Source organism: Branchiostoma lanceolatum, chromosome 1 (genome assembly GCF_035083965.1).
Source record: "Branchiostoma lanceolatum isolate klBraLanc5 chromosome 1, klBraLanc5.hap2, whole genome shotgun sequence".
Lineage (NCBI taxonomy): Eukaryota > Metazoa > Chordata > Leptocardii > Amphioxiformes > Branchiostomatidae > Branchiostoma > Branchiostoma lanceolatum.
In genome coordinates this window covers 7,075,744-7,093,750 of record NC_089722.1, presented here as the reverse complement: position 1 = coordinate 7,093,750, position 18,007 = coordinate 7,075,744, and the positions used below count along the sequence as shown (strand labels likewise).

The following is an 18,007-nucleotide window of genomic DNA, read 5'->3' as shown; positions in this document are numbered from 1 at the left end:
CTTGTAAAACATCTCTGCCTCAGAAAAACATGATTGAGTGTAAAAGAAATTACAATAGATAACAGGTCCATACCTGACCAGAAACCTCCCTTGGAGGTCCTTACTTATACACAACATGATAACAGGACAATAGGTAAGACTTCAACAATGTAACCAACCCTACGCTGTACACGCGAACATGCACGCGACAATGTCGCTGTTCGATGTCTCAGCGGGCTACTCTCACTAATGTATCACAGTTCATTAACCACGATATCCGCCAGGAAGAAGAAAAGCAGAAGAAAAGCATCTCATCAAAAGAAGACACATCTTTTAAAAGAAGCTTATAACTGCCTACAGGAAAAACTTATAAAGTTGTCTGTAGATGTCACTGTATCAACAGGTGGTTGCTGTGAATCTCATATGACAATGAAAAAGTTTTTCTTCATAACCCAAGATAGTTTAGATGACACATGTCACAGATGTTGTGGGCTGTCCCCTATAGAGATCTAACACACAATTGTGACAGGTACAAAGACTGAATTGCTGACTGCACAGCTTGAAAGAGCCACCCATCCAGGGAGTATCACCAAGAATATATGTTTTCAGTGCCGTTTGTGGGTGTGGGTGTGTTTATAGACAGCATAACTCAAGAAGTTGTCAATAGATCCATATGATATTTGGTATGTGGGAAGGTGACTGCAATAAGAAGGACAGGTTTGATTATGGACCTCCTGGCAGCTGTCTATGGTACTGCAACAGAACTTTTGGCTTTCATATCTGGTTGTCTTTACCATACAAAGGATTTGATAGCCTAGATCTGTGTGAACATGATGTAGACATGCGAACCAGTGGATAAATAAATAAATATCTGTGTGGGTCATTCAAGTTTTATTTCTTAGATTATAATGGTGTACACATGAGGAGTGACATTGTGGTGTGTTTCACCATCAAAAACATCAAAAATGAATTTGGCACAAAGTTTGTACGGTTTGAGTTCTTTGATAGTTTCTGATGTCTGTTACAAAGGGCTAGAGCCTCCTCATTAGATATGCAGTAAATGTTTTCTGCATAATGATCTCCTTCCACTCCAGAAAACTGTTCCCTGAGACCAAGTTAGGCCATGCTGACATGATTACATGGATGACATCCGCTGGGCACCCCAAAACTGATGTGAGCATGTAAGAAAATTTTAAAAAGTTGGACCCCCCAGAAAAAGTGGAACATGGTATACCAAATAATATATTATATATCCATATTCTTCTTTGAATTTGGAAGACTTTTCTCATTTTCAGCTTACTTGTACTGATATTCATAGCGAAAAAAATCACACCAAAACATTTTTGGTGCAAAACACAAACCTTACAAAGAGGCAGTACATGTATAACAAGGATAACATATTATGAACAATATATAAAAGTGCTATGTACCAGGAAAATTTCTGTTTTCTTTCTGTTCTTTTTGTGCTAGGGCTTGCAATGTCCTGTCCTATGTAAGAATCACAATCCGGGAGTTTTGATTGCATTTGGCATTTTAGGCCAAGGGAATTTGGTGGTAGGAAAGCTAGTTATGTTTTTTGAATAAAGATACTGACAAGTTGAAAACAGTTTATGTTTTTGTCATTGAAGAAGTTCAGAAAAACTAACTCGGGTACCTGAACCTGTACCTGATATTACGTTTAGGTACGCTGCCCTAGTCTAAAGCCTGCCATCCATCTAGGTGGTCTGTCTGACTGCTGCCCACTAAGCCTGTACAGGATTAATGAAGACTTCTATCCACGACAGATGAAGACAGTCTGGCCACAAGAGGACATCAAAGTTCAGTCTCCACCCAGCAGAAAGGATGGTCCTTTGATGGGATTGTTGTTCTGTCCACTCGCCACCCTGAAGGCTTCTGTTGGAGGTTTTCAGATGTAAAACCTGCCGGAGAATTCCTGATGTTGGCCGGCCCCTCCCCTGGTGAGGTCAGCTCCACACAATACAGGCCAGGAGCACTAGAACAAAGGGTTTTGTCGCCTCCGGAACAAGGCTTGAAATTGAGTTTTTCTTTTCTGATTGGGGCAAATTACACAGCTGAATGAACTCATTCCCTGAGTCTGACTTCTTCACCTCTTAGATGTTCCTTTGGTCTGGGCAAGGAGGTTATAACCACCTTGGCCTGTAAAGGAGAAAAGTGTCTTATGATATGTCTGAATGGACTTATAACCTGAGTATGACGTCTTCACCTCTAAGATCAAGTTAATTTTTTTCTAAGATTACAGGAGAAAGGAGGCAGGAAGTGACTTGCGATATGTCTGAAAGAATAGTCTGACTTCCTCACCTCCCAAAGGTCCTAAAGTTTGTGTCGTTGCCTTGATCTGACATGACAGAGGACAGGAAGAAGAAATATTGTAGACTTAAAGTCTGACTGACTGATGTTTCCTGTAAAAACTTTGAAAACCTGTCTTTTTTACAGCTTCTTATACAAATATATTACTTTCAGAGAAAAAAAGGACAGTAAAAAGAAATATTGGAGTACTTCAGTCCAGGTTATGTTTCTAGTTTTGAGTAGCTGGCCTTTTGGAAGCCTCTTACACAAATATAACACTTTCAGTGTTCAAGTTTGATCACTTTTATCAATTCAAACGTTTTCCTTTAAATCTAAACCTAAGATAACCCTAATTAATTCAAACACCCACCACTCATATAGACAATACACAGTCCACAGGAGTTCAACAGTTGTTGGTGATTTTTACAAATAAGTCAAAGAGAGAACTAAGGATCCATTTGACTTTTTGATGAGCCCATCCAGATTCCCCATAAACCCATTCATGACTGATTGAATATTTACCACACTGACAGAGTTTCTGATTGTGTTTTCTGAGGACACAAAAAGCTGTGAAAAGCTGGACAAGAGGGACATAAAGGAGTTGATGGGTCCATTCAAGCCCGTCACAGAAAGGATTTGGGCACTTCTTCTTCATTACTGGGATGAAAGTAAATCCACTTAGAGGATTAGAATTGACCAAATGTTGTGGTTTTGGGCAGGAACATTTGTGGCCAGATGACCACAAGGTTTGGTGTCTTCTGTGGGGAGGAAGATCAGGAGTTGGGCAAACATACTTAAAACTGGTGGGGTGTGGGGCATATGTTGGCTTTCAGATAAATATTCTCATGAGGTCTGAAATACTTTTCATCATGTAAGGAATACAGAAAATAAGGCCTTCTTTCATAGTTGCAATTGTAGCTTTAGTCTTAATTTCACAATATGAAATTGTAGTAATACGTAAATGCAATGATTTCGGACTTTTCCTGACAATGGGGAAGTCTCTGTACTTCACAAAAAGATTTAGAATGCAAAGTTGTTACGAAAAGTTCTGCAAATTTCTAGCCACTAGTGTGACATGGGAAATACATCAAGATCGCCAACGTGTCCAGAAAGCACAGGACTCAGCTGCCATGGTCATGAGAAGACAGGAGTTCAAAGTGAAGGAGACAGAAAAGGAACCTTTTTATCCTAGAAAAAGGGTCAGTGGTCTGGAGTTCAAAGACCTTCAAAGCCCATCGGCAGGACTAACCAACACCTCATTGTGTCCAGTTGGCAGCAGACATCTTGACCTGTCCTGTCCGAGGGTACAGGACAATACGTCCTCGGGAGAGGGTGGGGCTCATGGTCCCACTAGCCATCACACAGTGTGTGGTCTCTGCCTGCCTCTTTTCTATAACTGTACGCTATGATAAAGTCACCACCATAATGAAATTAAAGGTTATGTACTCGACAAAAATAATGTATTGCAACTGTACTTATGCACCATTTATTGAAGTGGGGAACGTAATTTGTGAGGCCGTTGCCATTGGTTACCACGGCAGCCAATCAGTCCACTGATTTCCCCAGGTGAGGAACCCTGGACTTGAGAACTGACTCGTTCCCAGGGTCGTCAGGGCAAGTCGTTTTCCCAGGAAGATCTCCTCTACCCTAAGGATCGATATGAGTCAAGGGTTTGCATTTTCCCAGGATTGTTTTCGATGGGCGGCTGAAGCATGGTGAAGATTCTGGCGATAGTTTCACATCAGCCAGGATCGTAAGAATATTAAAAAAAAAGTTTTCCAAGTCGTACAAACGATAGTGATTGATCATGACAACGAAACATACCTAACTATTGTTCATGGGGACAACTTGATGAACGTACATGTGTCATTCCGCCATCATTGATGCTGTGGAATCATTTTAGACTTCTTTGGACGAACTTTTTTTCTTTCCAGTCGACCTCAGAACAAGGAGGTTTTATAAAACCTTCTTGCTCAGACTGGAGGCCGAAGCATGGCGCTTTTTCGTTAGGTAGTAGTGCAATGCCGCTTCGCTGCGGCTCGTGTTTTCAGCTAAGCATACCGGGTCAGCCCTAGTCTTCTGGATAACTATGTTGGGTTCTTTTACATGCAGAGGTTTGAAGCTAATGCCTGCTAAAGCGAAAGCTCCCTCACCATCCGAAATGACGAATCCAATCGGCCTTACAACATGTCCAAGCGGGGCCGACCCAGGGATCGAACAAACAATGATGGCCAGGGAAACACCTTGTGTGTCCGTACCATAGGCTTTACACAATAAGTTCTGAAAGTTAACGTTTTGTGACAGTTCTGCGGGTATCGTCCACCGCGAGGGTCAGAGAGGTCAGTCGGAAATGTCGTCTGATTTGTACCGGGGAGGAGTTGTCTATTGTCCGCCTCCATCACTTCTGTCAGCGCCGTGAAACCGGACGGGACACGTCCCAGGCCCAAGCTTCTGGTGCAGACGGTCGAACCGGTCATTATCTCAGGAACCAAAGCGCGAACTTGCGGTGGGGACATTCTAAACTAGTCATTAAAGTCTCCGACCCCGGTGGTACAATGATGTGACTGGACAAGCGAGAGACCCCACACTGCACTCTATACAGACTCCGCTGGAGGGCTCTGCGTGGGGCTAAGCATGAGTGGTTGAGACTGCAAGTATTCACTCGGCAACGTTTTAAATTCTATCAGCGCTGTTTACCATTTCGTGTCACAAACGATGTATGTGCACCAAACAAGATTGCGCAGACACTTCATAACAAACGACAAGCAAGCAAGCAACTTAAGTTCGTACTTTGTTTTACCTGCTTAATGAAATGTGCAAGCGTGGCGTCTTTGGTCTTCATAAAGACACACGTACTTTTTGCTAAGACTATATGGCGAGACTTATATAACTCCGTACCAGACCTTTAGAATAAGACACATGGGCCATCATCTGAAATTGGACTTCTCTGGTTTGATATAGCAATTGTTTTACCTTTCTCAAACGGATTGATGGACAGTGGTTATTTGCAGGACAATCTCGACGCTGAACACGCCCATTCATGAACACGCACGGTTCTGATTGGCTCTCAGTCCATTGGGATTCTTTTGTACCTCACAAACCCTTTGTCCTGTCCTGTTAAAAGTTCGGGATGAACCCCTTATAGCCATTCCAGCAAAGACGCATCGAGGTGTGTACCGAACTTATTATGAGCAATACCGACATCGAGACGGCCAAGTGGGTCCTGAAGATGGAACAGACTCCGGACGCCGCCATGTTCAACAGAACCTCCCCGTCCGTGTCTCCCCGCCCGTCCTCACCGACATCGTCCTGGTCCAGCGGCGGCTCGCCCGCCCCCTCCTCACCCTCCTCCCGGTCCCGCCCGGGAAAGATCAGAAGGAGCAAGAGTCTGAGGAAAGCCGAGAAGCAGTTGTCGGAGGAAGAACTTCAGGACCTCCGTCTGAAGGTCAACCACAGAGAGAGGAAGAGAATGCACGACCTGAACTCTGCGCTGGACGGGCTGCGGGAAGTCATGCCGTACGCTCACGGTCCGTCCGTCAGGAAACTCTCCAAAATCGCCACGCTGCTGCTGGCCAAGAACTACATCCTCATGCTCAACAGCTCCTTGGACGAGATGAAGCGACTCGTGAGCGACATCCACCCCGCGAACCGTGCCAAGCTGCCCGCCCACCCGACTCTGACACCGCCCAGCCTGCCGGGACTCCACGGGCCAGCGATGTTCCCCTCCCCGTCACAGATACCACACAGCCCCCTGAGCCATCCGCTCGCGTCCCGGGCGAGCCACAGCGGACTTCTCCTCAGACCGGAGCACCATCACGACCGCAGCCCGTTCTCCCGATGGCCGATCCCCTGCTCGTGCCCGCAGTGTCCGACGGACAATGTCAGCCGGCTACCGTTCGGGAAGCACCCTTCCTTCTCAAGATGAGAAAAAAATTAGACATTCACGGACACAGTTCTTGTTCAGTGTAAGCTGTATCTCCAATGCATGACACTTTCTACTACCAGTTCTGAACTTTTTTAGACACACTCAATATTTTTCCTGACAATATTGTTATACAAAAAGGAGAGCAATCACCGCAACATCTTTACAGTAAGTGCCTGACATACTGTCAAAATCATCGACTCTAAATTTCAGACGTTTTGTTCCACAGAATGTTCTACGGAATGTACACATGTACCGCAATGTTAGCCTTTCTCTGAGTGTATTTGATTGTCTATCAAAGTATTGAGATCAGCGAATGTTACTGCCGAAGAATTCGGAGTAGTTTCTGTACATAGTAAGATTTTTAATGACTTTGTTTGTACGTTGTTGTACAGGTTGAGTGTTGAAAAACGTCACAAATATAATATCCTTTGAGTATATCTGTTGTTGCGTTTTATCATTGAGTGTTCTTCGAAAGAGTCTCCCTGATGACTATTACTGTAAGATTTACATATAAGTACACAGTAACAACTTTTCAGTCAATCAAGTCCTATTTTCCCGTTTGCGCAAAATCGATAAGTCTTGGCCCGGTAATGTCTTTGCAATTGGTTCTAACGTTAGCAGCAGTAGCCTTTTCATATTACGGCAGCAATAGCCTCTTTCTCCATAAGCCCCATTCTCTGGTAGCATAGGTGCCCATTTACTAGGCATAGTGACAAGATGACCAATCGACTTTATCATACAGCATGGAGGACGAATTTTGTTTTCGCTCCAGCTCTGAAAAGCATAATCATACAACAACCTCCTTGAACAAATGTAGTACTAGATGGAGAGATGGTGCCTTTCGCTTTCCGGAAAGAAACACTTGGTTCATCAAGAGTTTGCCAAAGAAAGTCTGCAAAGTGACTGAGGATGGAGATAGCAATACTTTTAATAAACGTTCCCACATTTCTGACAGTCGTGCGCGGCTGGAAATTTTACTTCACACAATTGTAAAGATTTATATAACTTTGCTTCCTTTATCTCAATTCATTCATGGTTAGTCTACTAGATCGTCAGCGCTCGTTTTCTTTTATCTTTCTATTTTTCTGTTCACCATTCTTCAGTTCCTGCTACTGTCACGTTTTCATTCATTCCCAAACGCTGGTGTCCCGTTAACAAGACAAAATGCCACGAAACTCCCGCCGTCCTCCCCACAATGGACAAGTGCGGCTGTTTAAGAGAAGCAGATGTGCATTAGAGCGCTAACGAGGGTTACATATCGCACCCGCGGATAATGACAGGTTGGACGGGCAGGTCCCCCTCCGGGCCGAGCTCGGCTCCTCCAGAGCCTTTGTTGTTGTATTGTTTGTTCTCCGCTTTCTTTTCGCATATTTTCTTCTTTCCATGCGGTTTTAGGAAATGAGGCATGTTATAGTTTGGAAAACGCATAACCATGCCTTGAGCAAATGTAAAATGCGATCCACTCCAAGAGCTCCATGTATTTTCCGACTGTGATCCTTCGTCTTTTTCTTTCATGTTTCGTTACTTTCTTAGATGTACTAAAATACGTATTAAGAAATCCTGGCTATTTGAAAGTCGATCAGTTTGAATGAAAAACATAAGTTAGCATCAAAACATTACTAGTCTGTGCTGGAAGGTATAGGATTCTGGAGCGAATTTTTGAAGAACCCAGCGAGAAAATTCAATACTCCATAACATTTTAAAGAAATTGGCCATACTTCATGCTTCAAGCAAAAAAACAACATGAAAGGCATCGCAATATGGTAATACACACTTTGACAAGTTTCTGCAACTTTCTCGAAATCGATTGCATTTCTTTTTTGTCAATAAAAATGCATCGCACATATTTTGATACACATATGAAGCTTGTAGAACTAATGCATCTAATAGGATGACTTTAATAATGGTAATAATAACCGAAAATATTCGAAACTTTGACAGGAAATCCCAAACGGAGGATGTAATATCGCCCGACCGTTTATCCAATTAGCCGGGAGCGTGACCGGCACCGCCACCGCGTGTCGCTGTACTCCAGGGACGGGCTGGCAGGGAACAGTATTACCTGGGGACAACGTCAGTCCAATTGTCTTTGTCAGCTAAATTTTAGGTACGTCTGCCGCATATGATCCACTTTTGAATACCACTACCAACTATTATGTCATGATGAAACTAGCTGAACAGCTCTTGTTGTAAATATCTTGCTCATGCTGAAAAGGACTCGGCTACTCAATGATGACACATGATGTGAATTCCACATTTCTTAAGTTTATAGATTAAGTTTTAGCATTGCCATTCGTTTCGTAATTCCTTTTATCATATGTCTTTTAATCCTTTGTAGATATGATTGTATCAGTCATCAATGTAATCAACTGTAAATCTCGGCGCAATTCAGCTTTTGCTGCAAGGCCGATTTGTATTGTTTCCTTGAATAAAACCATACTGAAAAAAATCCACTGCAATGTAATCTCCAAGCAGTTATGTCGGTGGCAATAACAGTATCCAACTGGCAAAAGCAGTATTATTGACCAGTTGGACTGCTTTTGCCAGTACTAGTTGGAAACTGTCATTACCATCGATAGATCTGCTTGGAGATTACCTACAATTGCCTCGAAGAGACTGGAGAGGGTCTATGTTATTGTAATTCCACCTTTGCAGCACAGTGGTCGAATTGTATGCGTTCAAAAATATGATATATAGGCATTAGCTTTAACGTACAATAAGTTAAAGAAGTATGGTCGCTGTCATGTATTTCGACGTTTTATCATGTATGGTATAGACTACCGACCGGTATATCCTCCGTGTGGTGTTAGCCTGCGTCTGCAATCACATATTTATTCCTTACATCGCAGTGTTAACATAACATTCAATCAGGTTTATTGCTTTGATAGGAATTAAATTTCCACATGAAACTCAGTTCGTGTTGCCATGGATATGCAACAAAAATACCTCATTGAATCCTGTACCGCTAGCTCGTTTATAACATGTTGTATGAAAGCCAAAACAAACACTACCACGGTACTACATTTGTATCATATATATAGTATACATTCGATTTGTGCATATCTTTCCAAACATTGCTATGCCTAGCCGATGATAGCTATGGTTAGCGCCTTACCGTTTCACATTGCAAGTTGTGAAACTTCATACGGTCACATTACAGAAGCTGTCGGCTCAGTGATGAGAAGACAAAGATGCCTCCACGGCCGCAAGTCGGATCGTTCTTCTCCCTCTAAATACCGCAGCAGGACCTTCCTCATTCTTACAAAGGGTCCGGGCTTCTTTCTCTAGAAACGGAATGCCGCCAAAAGTTGAGCCAAGAGCGCAGCGAAAGGACCAATGTCCAGGCTGTCAGAGAAACAGGACGGACAAAGAGCGACAAGGAATACATCTTCAGAGCTGCCACTCCGCGTTAAAAACTCTCTACGGGGAGCACTACCCTGCTCACACGGAGCAGCTGGTTTCCAAACGGTCTAAACTCTGCGTTTTGTTGTTGTTAAATGTAATTTCTGTCCACTTACGTGAAGTAAAACAATGCGTTTCCATCCTCGAGTTATCCACCGAAGCAGAGAGGTCGTAGCTTAACGTATAAAGTTTATAGGTGTGTGGTTCACAAATATTGGTTTTGGAACAAGAAGAATGATTTTGTGACATTTGTTAAGAATTGAATATCAAAAGAAGTCTGCTTAGCATTCAAACAGATGGTGTTAGAAACAAATCAAACAGACATGGACTTTTATTGTGAGTGCGGAAGAAATGTGGCATTCGTTTCTTCGTCCGCAAAACCTGTATTTACCACTCTCTATCTAATACAATAACTTTAACGGGTTTAGATCTTTGATTGGACAAAAAGCTTCAGACAATACCCTAAATGCTTTTGTTTCGTTTTCAGTTTCATCGAGTTCATCTGAATCCGAATCGCATACTAGTATCTGGTAAACCGTCAGGCATGGCTGGGATTGAAACCCCTGACTTTGTGATCAAGAAACACTCCGCTAAAACACTGCAAGTCAGACTTGAAATCTGTGGAAAAAAGAAGCTGAATCCGATGTCCTTTCTTGTAACTTTAACCCTCAAACCACCGTAGCTTTTTTACGACTAATCTTACCGTATGGGGTCAAAACTGACCCCACAATGTTTTCTTCAAATATAGCTTTATCGGTGACTATTTTTGTGGTTTGTATGTATGTAAAGTTTAAGTGATCTATAAGGGACAGTTGGACATGATTAGGTTTGAATAATTTCTGCTCATTATCATAATTTATGCAAAATTAGGGAACATCGTCTTTTGCATCTAATGCTATTCAGACAAGCGGGCTCTTTTGAGGCCTGCGCCAACACTTGATGTCATATAGCATCTGAATGTCTTACGCTAGAACAACCAAACTTGGTCACCTTTGCTTAAATGTCGTTGGCAACAATTTTGATTTAATGAAATATCGAATCAATGTTTTCATGTTGCTACGGCAACCGGTTTCTTAGAGCCATATTTGGAAAAAGTCGCTAATTTTGGATTTTACAATGTAATTCTAGGGCTGTCATTTTAAACTGCACTTATTTTCTTACATCAATACCAAGCAACTTAATTCACTATCACTTTAATGATTTAATATTCATAATTTCTGCATATTTAATTACGTCATCAGTCAAAATCTAAGATGGCGGACGATATATTTGGATTAGCTATAACCGGCTATTTCAAACTCAAATTTCTTCATTACCATGTTTATTCAAATAGAAACAATCTTAATGGAAACGTTTTGGTCTATTTTAATTGTGTTCTTAGGTTATATGATGAAAAAATGCATTTAAAATAATTCAAGATGGCGGAACCAAGATGGCGGATTTTGCTAATGTAACTTGATATGAATATAATTTTTATGACGTCATTTTAACGTCGTTCCTGTTGCCATCTACAAATAACGTCTTTGGATATATTATGATTTATCATACATAATTTCTAATTAAGTTTTATCGTGTACCTTTGAATTATATGGAAATACACAATTTGTTGGTTTTCGTAAATAAAATCACATAAATGACGTCATAATACGTCGTAACGTCAGTAATTTTTACGTTCTTTTAAAAATTTGTTTTTTCACGTTTCTATACAATTATATTTTGTAACTATGATCATAATAACCCTTATCATACATGTTACTAGATGACAAGTATCAAACAATAGGGAATAAGAGTGCAGGTGTTGCTGGGGTCAGTTTTGACCCCACTGGACCATGCGTAAACTTTCTAGGATAACTTAATCAACAATGAGCCAATCTCGGTAAAAACTTGTTAGAAGTTAGAAGACATATATACAAACAAACTCGCTGAAGAAATTTTGTTTTCGACTCGAAATGTGAAAATGGCAAATGTTGATATACGCCTGGGGTCAGTTTTGACCCCATACGGTGGTTTGAGGGTTAACATCATAAATACAGTAATACAGTATTAGAATCGCGTGACACATAATGATGTATGCCTCAAACCGCTTTAGAGTTAGCGCTAGCAGTCACACGACGTGAAGGAACGACTCCATCGTGCAAGCTTTACACCAGAATTCTCTCTTTTTCTTACGGATATTGGAGCTGAAGGCCCCGTACTTACCTCATTAGCACCCCGTTATTCCCTTCCCCACTTACCCCTGACACCTTTAGCCGTATAATCAATTCTACACGGGTGTAAAGGGAGCCAGACTGCGGTTTAAATCTCCGCCGCCTTCCCAGGACAGAACCAGACCGGGCACAGACCCAAACCTGCCGCCGCACGGGGAAAATCGTCTGTCTTCCTACCACATGCTGTACCCGCTTTAACCCGGCATGGAATATGTATGAGCTGCAAGATCAAAGCAGAAGTTCAATGACTGGTTTCGAACATAATGCATGGGCTTTGAGGTACGATCTTTTTCGTCACACAGCCAAAATGTAGTTTTTGAAGTCAAATTCCCAAAGAAAGTCCAAAGTTGTTTTGTATTTTATGATGTCGTTTGAAGAATAAGTTTATGTAAAAATATAAAAGCCCTGAATTCTTAATAGAAAATACATATATCTACGCTTTAAACCATTCCCGAACATTGCGTGTCTTATTTTTACATCATTGTGCAGATAAACCAAATGTTAGTTCGTTTATCTGTAATTGTTTTTATTGTATATACATGTAAATGATGGTACAATGAAGTTGAATGAGTTTTTTTTTTTCAGAAAACTTCGACGGTCACTGTCTCAAATTCTCTGGAAAGTTTATCATAATATCGACTTCTACACCTCTGTATATCAGTAACAAATCTCGAAAAATATTCTCTATTATTTCGACATTTTGGCGTTGTGACTTCCCGCGGTGTTGTTTTGTTTCCAGGCAGCGGCGTCGGTACCGAAGTATTCCGACATTTGAACTTCCATTTCTGCGTGACTAATTACTTTGCGTGTGTTTTCCCTGCGTACATCTATCTCCTATCCAAGCCGACTATGGAAGCTGTCAGCTCCTGTACACCGCTGTAAACTAATGTACACGGACGGTGCACCATGCCTAATCAACCCTTTACCGCCATCATTTATTATACCAGAAAAATACACGCTTGCCCATAGACTATTGTTAATGTGAAACTATGCAATTCTTGTCCCTTACAGTTCAAATTAGGTGTATTTTTGTTATCTACACATTGAAATTCAGCGCCTACGATACTTTGGGAGTTAAAAATCATTAAGATTTTTCAACAGCCCGCGTAAGCCTCCTAGTATACTAGTACGTCCCTAGGAGGTTACTGGTAAACTACATATTTAGCATGTCAAAGAAAACAGGGTATTCGGCTGTTGTTGGAGATTGTTTGTTTGTTTGCTTTCTTGTTTGTTTCAGTTTCGTGGCCATTCTTCAATTTCAACGGATTTCAACTGGTTGATGTGCTGCCATGTCCATCTCTAAACGTATTGTAATGGTTAACGACTGTACTGATAGATAAACTGAAAAAAGGAAAGTTTGGCAAAGTCTTGTTTGAGAAGGAAATTTAAAAAAAGGTATCCGTTTAACGGAAAATGGATGCGAAAACGTGTTGGGACACCTTGGTTAAACGATTAAGTGGAATAACAACCATAAGTCTGATTGCTAGTTGAAGCGTTTTCTTAGCAAAGGAGAAGCCCTGTTCAGCAAATCTAGATAAAAAGGGACACAGATTTGTAGACCTAGATTCGAATCCCCTGACCTTGTCACCAGGTTTCACGATACAAAGCATCAAGACAATTGTCCGCAACTTTACAATCTAAGATAAGCTTCTTAAAGAAGTCAACACGCCTTTGCCATGCAACATCAGCATTTTCATTTTTCTCACGTTACGCTAAACGGTTTTATTAGTCACTGAGGAACTGAGGTCTCAATACACTCCCTCCTCTATCTCATCACCATCTCTGGTGAAATTACGTGTTCTAATCTCAGACTAGCTGTTTAGATGCTTAATGACTCTGATAAGACTCTAAAAGAAGACCGCTATCCAGGCTTATCTAAACAATATGCTGAACGGTTTGAAACAGCACTGTGGGGATTCTGTATTCTTATGTGAATATGGAAGAATCTTGCGTAATTATCTCTAATTAAACTGTTTAACAGGGCGTGATTAACCCTGATTCACACCATTGGCACGTGGCTTTGATGTGCCGTAAGATTAAGATCAGATTAGGATCAGATTAAAATGTTGTAGGCCTCAATAGCATCGGTTGTTTTATCATGTTTATCAGCTACTTCACAAATTCAGTTTGATCGTTTCCGATCCAAATCCATCCGAATTCCTCACCTTTTCTTATCCTGGACATCTTATCTTTATTTCCCATTTGAGAAAAGGTATCGAATAGTCCTCTCGCAAACCTCTTGTGTTTTAAACTTTAATGCGTTTGGGATAACGTTTTAAACGTCGTAAAAGTGTAAGTATGCCTAATTATGTCCAGGTTCTGCTCGATGTTGTCACCTCTAGATTTTTATTTGTGAAATGTCGCGGCATAAGTGTCAAAATGACCAAAAGATAAGGTAATGGGAATAGGGGAAGTTAGATGATGTCTTGACCACCCAAAGCTTGTCACTGATTACCCTTTTGCAGTATGAAACAATTATACAATACTGGTATGTCGCTCCAACTCTTTTCGCATATCATTTACTTTGCAGAAATGATGTATAGTAACTGAAATAGGACGGCCGCGGTGTCATATCTTAAAGCAGATCAAGGAGCAGATGTATATATATATCTAAATTACATTTCTTTCAGTAATTGCATCAGCCAAACCGTTTGCTCTTTTTACATTGATCTGACAGTAATGAGAAATTATGATAATCACTGTAATGTCGTCTCAAAGCTAGTATTCTGCAGAGAGAACGCAAAACTTTCGGCTTGCTTGAAATGATCACCTTCTTTGAGCGACATGCGTTTCGTTGGGGCTTAAGCTTCCTGACACTTTCTTGACCTTTTCTGAACCATCTCCATCGCCAGGGCTTCTCCAAGAAAGCTTACAAAACATCCCCGTCTTTTCTTCGGGCGGATTAAGGGCCCATCAAAGGAGATCGTTCGCACAGTCCAAGACAAAAGGACCAGATTTTGATTCACAGAGAAAACCTTTTCACCATCAGGATCGTCTCGTGTCTTGGCGCATGTCATCATCTACCTAGTAACAGCGCACCCCGCAGTATGTGATAAACCTTTACAGCGCCTTTGTGCCCTCCCCTGCCCCCTGAGGTGGTCTCGTCCTTATGGAAGGGAGGGAGGGGTTAATATCTTTACGACGCTGATGACGCCAGTATTGACTGGACTCGCTTTGTTCTCCTCGCTTCCCGACAACATGCTATGGGCACGAGACGATCAGGAAGGTGTTGATGACGTGTGAAAACCTCGTGCCCAATGGGGCAGGAACCTGAAGTGAATGGAGATCTTGTCGGCCGGCGGGTGCCGAAGTGTGTTGTAGCTTGAGGTCATACAAAGAAACTTTTCTTCTTTTCGATCTCCTCATGATTTGCGGTTTCCGGAAGTTTTTGATACACAATTCGTCATACTCAACAGATCGGAGAAAAACGTGATATTTCATTCATCATTCACGATGTCTTCTCCGCATACATGACACGTGCACTCAATCGCTTGCCAAAGCTATGAGGAATATGAAGAATTTTGAAGAAATGTTTGAAATAAAGAAACGAACATGCAAAAACTTAGGCAAAAGCAAGGAGGTTTGCAAAAGGTAGTAAGATGAGAAGGAGATATAAAAGATAGAAGGAATGAACAGATCGAAATTAATGTTATAATTAGTGTAGGAGAAAGAATAAAGCAAGATTGAAGGAATAAGAAATAAAGAAGTTGGATCATACGAGCAGAAGAGATAATTTACTCAAGCAACTGGATATGATTTTAGAGACGGTCAGACGTTTGCTTGAGTAAATGCTATTTGGCGGATCTTATTACCTGGATTACCTTCATCGACGAATGAAAGAACTGAACAAGACAAGAAAAGGTACGACAATGAAGTCTTGTGTATTTGGGTGGTCTGTACAAGTACTTTTTACATTGGTGCTGAGTTCCAACTCCAGTCGCAGCACTTGAAGGTGAAGTAGGGTGAAGTGCCGCACTCGAACCTTCCGGCCACCTGGCCCTGCCTCACACGTACGGGCGCTTTGACGTTCAGTTCGGACATAACAGATAGTTGTATGCTTTACTACTCTCCAAGCAGAGGAGGGGTTCCGGCAGGTTTTTTTTACATGTTTTTAGGCGTTTTTGTCGGGCTTTCTACTTTTTTTCTACGTCTCTATAAAGGTTTATAGAGACGAAAAAAATGAAAAAGTAGAAAGCCCGACAAAAACGCCTAAAACACGTAAAAAACCTGCTGGAACCCATCCTCTGCTTGGGAGTATGCTTTACCGTTGGAACAACGTTGACACATTTTAGAACTTCTAAACTGGCTCGACGTAAAGTTTGTGGGGAGGGGTAGTTTCCAAGCAGACCCAACGGTTGCAAAGACCGTATCCAACTGGCAGAAGGAGTTTTTATAGCAACCCAACGGTTGCAAAGACCGTATCCAACCAATGGCAGAAGGAGTTTTATAGCAACCGGGACGGTGCCTGACAACTTCCCTGGCTGACTGGAGCTTCTCTGGCTAGCTTGTACGTTTTTAGCACCGTGGAGGTCTGGTTGGAGATTAGGGAGGGGGGGAAGAGCCTCAAGATTTCCATCAGATGATCGGCCCCTATAGTTTGTATGCTGAAGTCACCACCATGTTCGGGGTCAGAGGTGAAGTACAATGGGAAACAGAAGTGGTCGTTCCGAGCTGAAGGAATTACAGACGTTTAGAGGTAGAACACAAAGATCACATCTGTCCGACGGTTGGTGTTCTTGGTAAGAACAGATTTGGGCATAAGTAGATCTAGCCACTACACTACAGAAAAGATTGTCCGCTTTTTCATTTCAACACACCTGTCTTTCATATTCTGAAAGGAAGTAACGTAGTTTAGTAAAGCCGTATCGATATACTGCATATTGTTCGTCACCAATAAAGTCTTTCAACACAAACCTTCTTACCAACTTGTAAGATTTGTACATTCAAATTGGGATCACTTTCAATTACTAGTAGCTGTTACAAAACTGATTTTCTATGACTTTGGCCATTTATTGCATTATTCCATAATGTCGTTGATTATACCATTCATCCACTAAACCATCCATTTTTCATTCCTTCATGCATTCATTCCTGTTTTCATCATCCATATATTTATTCATTCACTTACTCATAATGTCACGCATCTGTCTGCACCCTTTTTTGTCCTTTTTTAAAATGATTTTGTGTTCAGTGATGAAATTAGGTGCCAGCTCGTACCAACTCCGTCAGCCTAAAATTGCAGGTAAATCTACATTTGGTCGAATCCTTTCTCCAACGAAAGATGAAAAACGAAAACAAGTGCTTTTCTAAATTGAAGTTGGAATGATGGATTTTGAAACATTTTCTGATATGCTACGCTTGTTTGCACGGTTATGTAGACTGGCTGGACGAGATGTAGAAAAAAACAATGCTACATCTGTAACTCTGTGTTAGTCACCCGGTATAATTACCAGTCAGCGTAATACATAACCGACACATAACCTGACGACGCCATGGATTTCTAACGGGAAGCTATCTGCAACCATGTGGGTTCGCTTTGTCCGTTCTGACATGTCATGAATCATCATCAGTTCCCTTTGTGACAGGCCTGACAAGACAGTCGTGATGTCTCCATCGCCCCGCGTCCCTTTGTTGGGAGTTACCCACCGTGCGGAGTTCCCCGGCCCTGCACCATCACGCCATGGGAACCGTTAGGACGCCACCGTGTCCGGGGGAGCAGCACGTTTGATAGTATAACCGTTACTATAACGTGTAACAGTCCCGTCAAGCGCCGCTAACTGACCAGTCTAACTAGTCCGAACCTTTTAGCCTAGCGACTATGGCGTGCGGCCTGTGCGCTGGCGCGTGGCGGGCCCGGGTTCGATCCCCGGGAGCCAGGAGACTGTTCTCACCTCTTGTGTGTTTCAGTGGTTCCCACACCGGGGATCGAACCCGGGCCTTGGCGGTGAGAGCACCAAATCCTAACCACTATAGCCCATATCACAAACGACATCTTCTATCCCTTATCCTTAAAGCAAAGTTTGGATTAAGGGGTCGTTATTTTCGTTTGGTTGGTACCCGTTTTCTGACCGTAAATCCATTCAACTGTCAGAAAACGGGGAGTACCAATCAGAGGAAGGTAAACGATCTCGGCTTGGAGAGTAGGGCACATGACTAGTCTCCAAGCAGACCCAACGGTTGCAAAGAC

At 42.0% G+C, this 18,007-nt stretch overlaps 1 protein-coding gene across 1 annotated transcript; it reads left to right on the top strand.

The window, feature by feature from the left end:
• The first annotated feature begins 5,220 nt into the window (after positions 1-5,220).
• Positions 5,221-6,646, top strand: LOC136435906 (oligodendrocyte transcription factor 2-like). Its single transcript, XM_066429652.1, has one exon. The coding sequence runs from the start codon at positions 5,474-5,476 to the stop codon at positions 6,209-6,211; it is 738 nt and encodes a 245-aa protein (XP_066285749.1). The 5' UTR covers positions 5,221-5,473; the 3' UTR covers positions 6,212-6,646.
• The last annotated feature ends 11,361 nt before the right edge of the window (positions 6,647-18,007 follow it).

Coding starts and splice junctions, on each gene's coding strand:
- LOC136435906 (XM_066429652.1), top strand. CDS start 5,474: ATGAGCAATACCGACATCGAGACGGCCAAGTGGGTCCTGAAGATGGAA.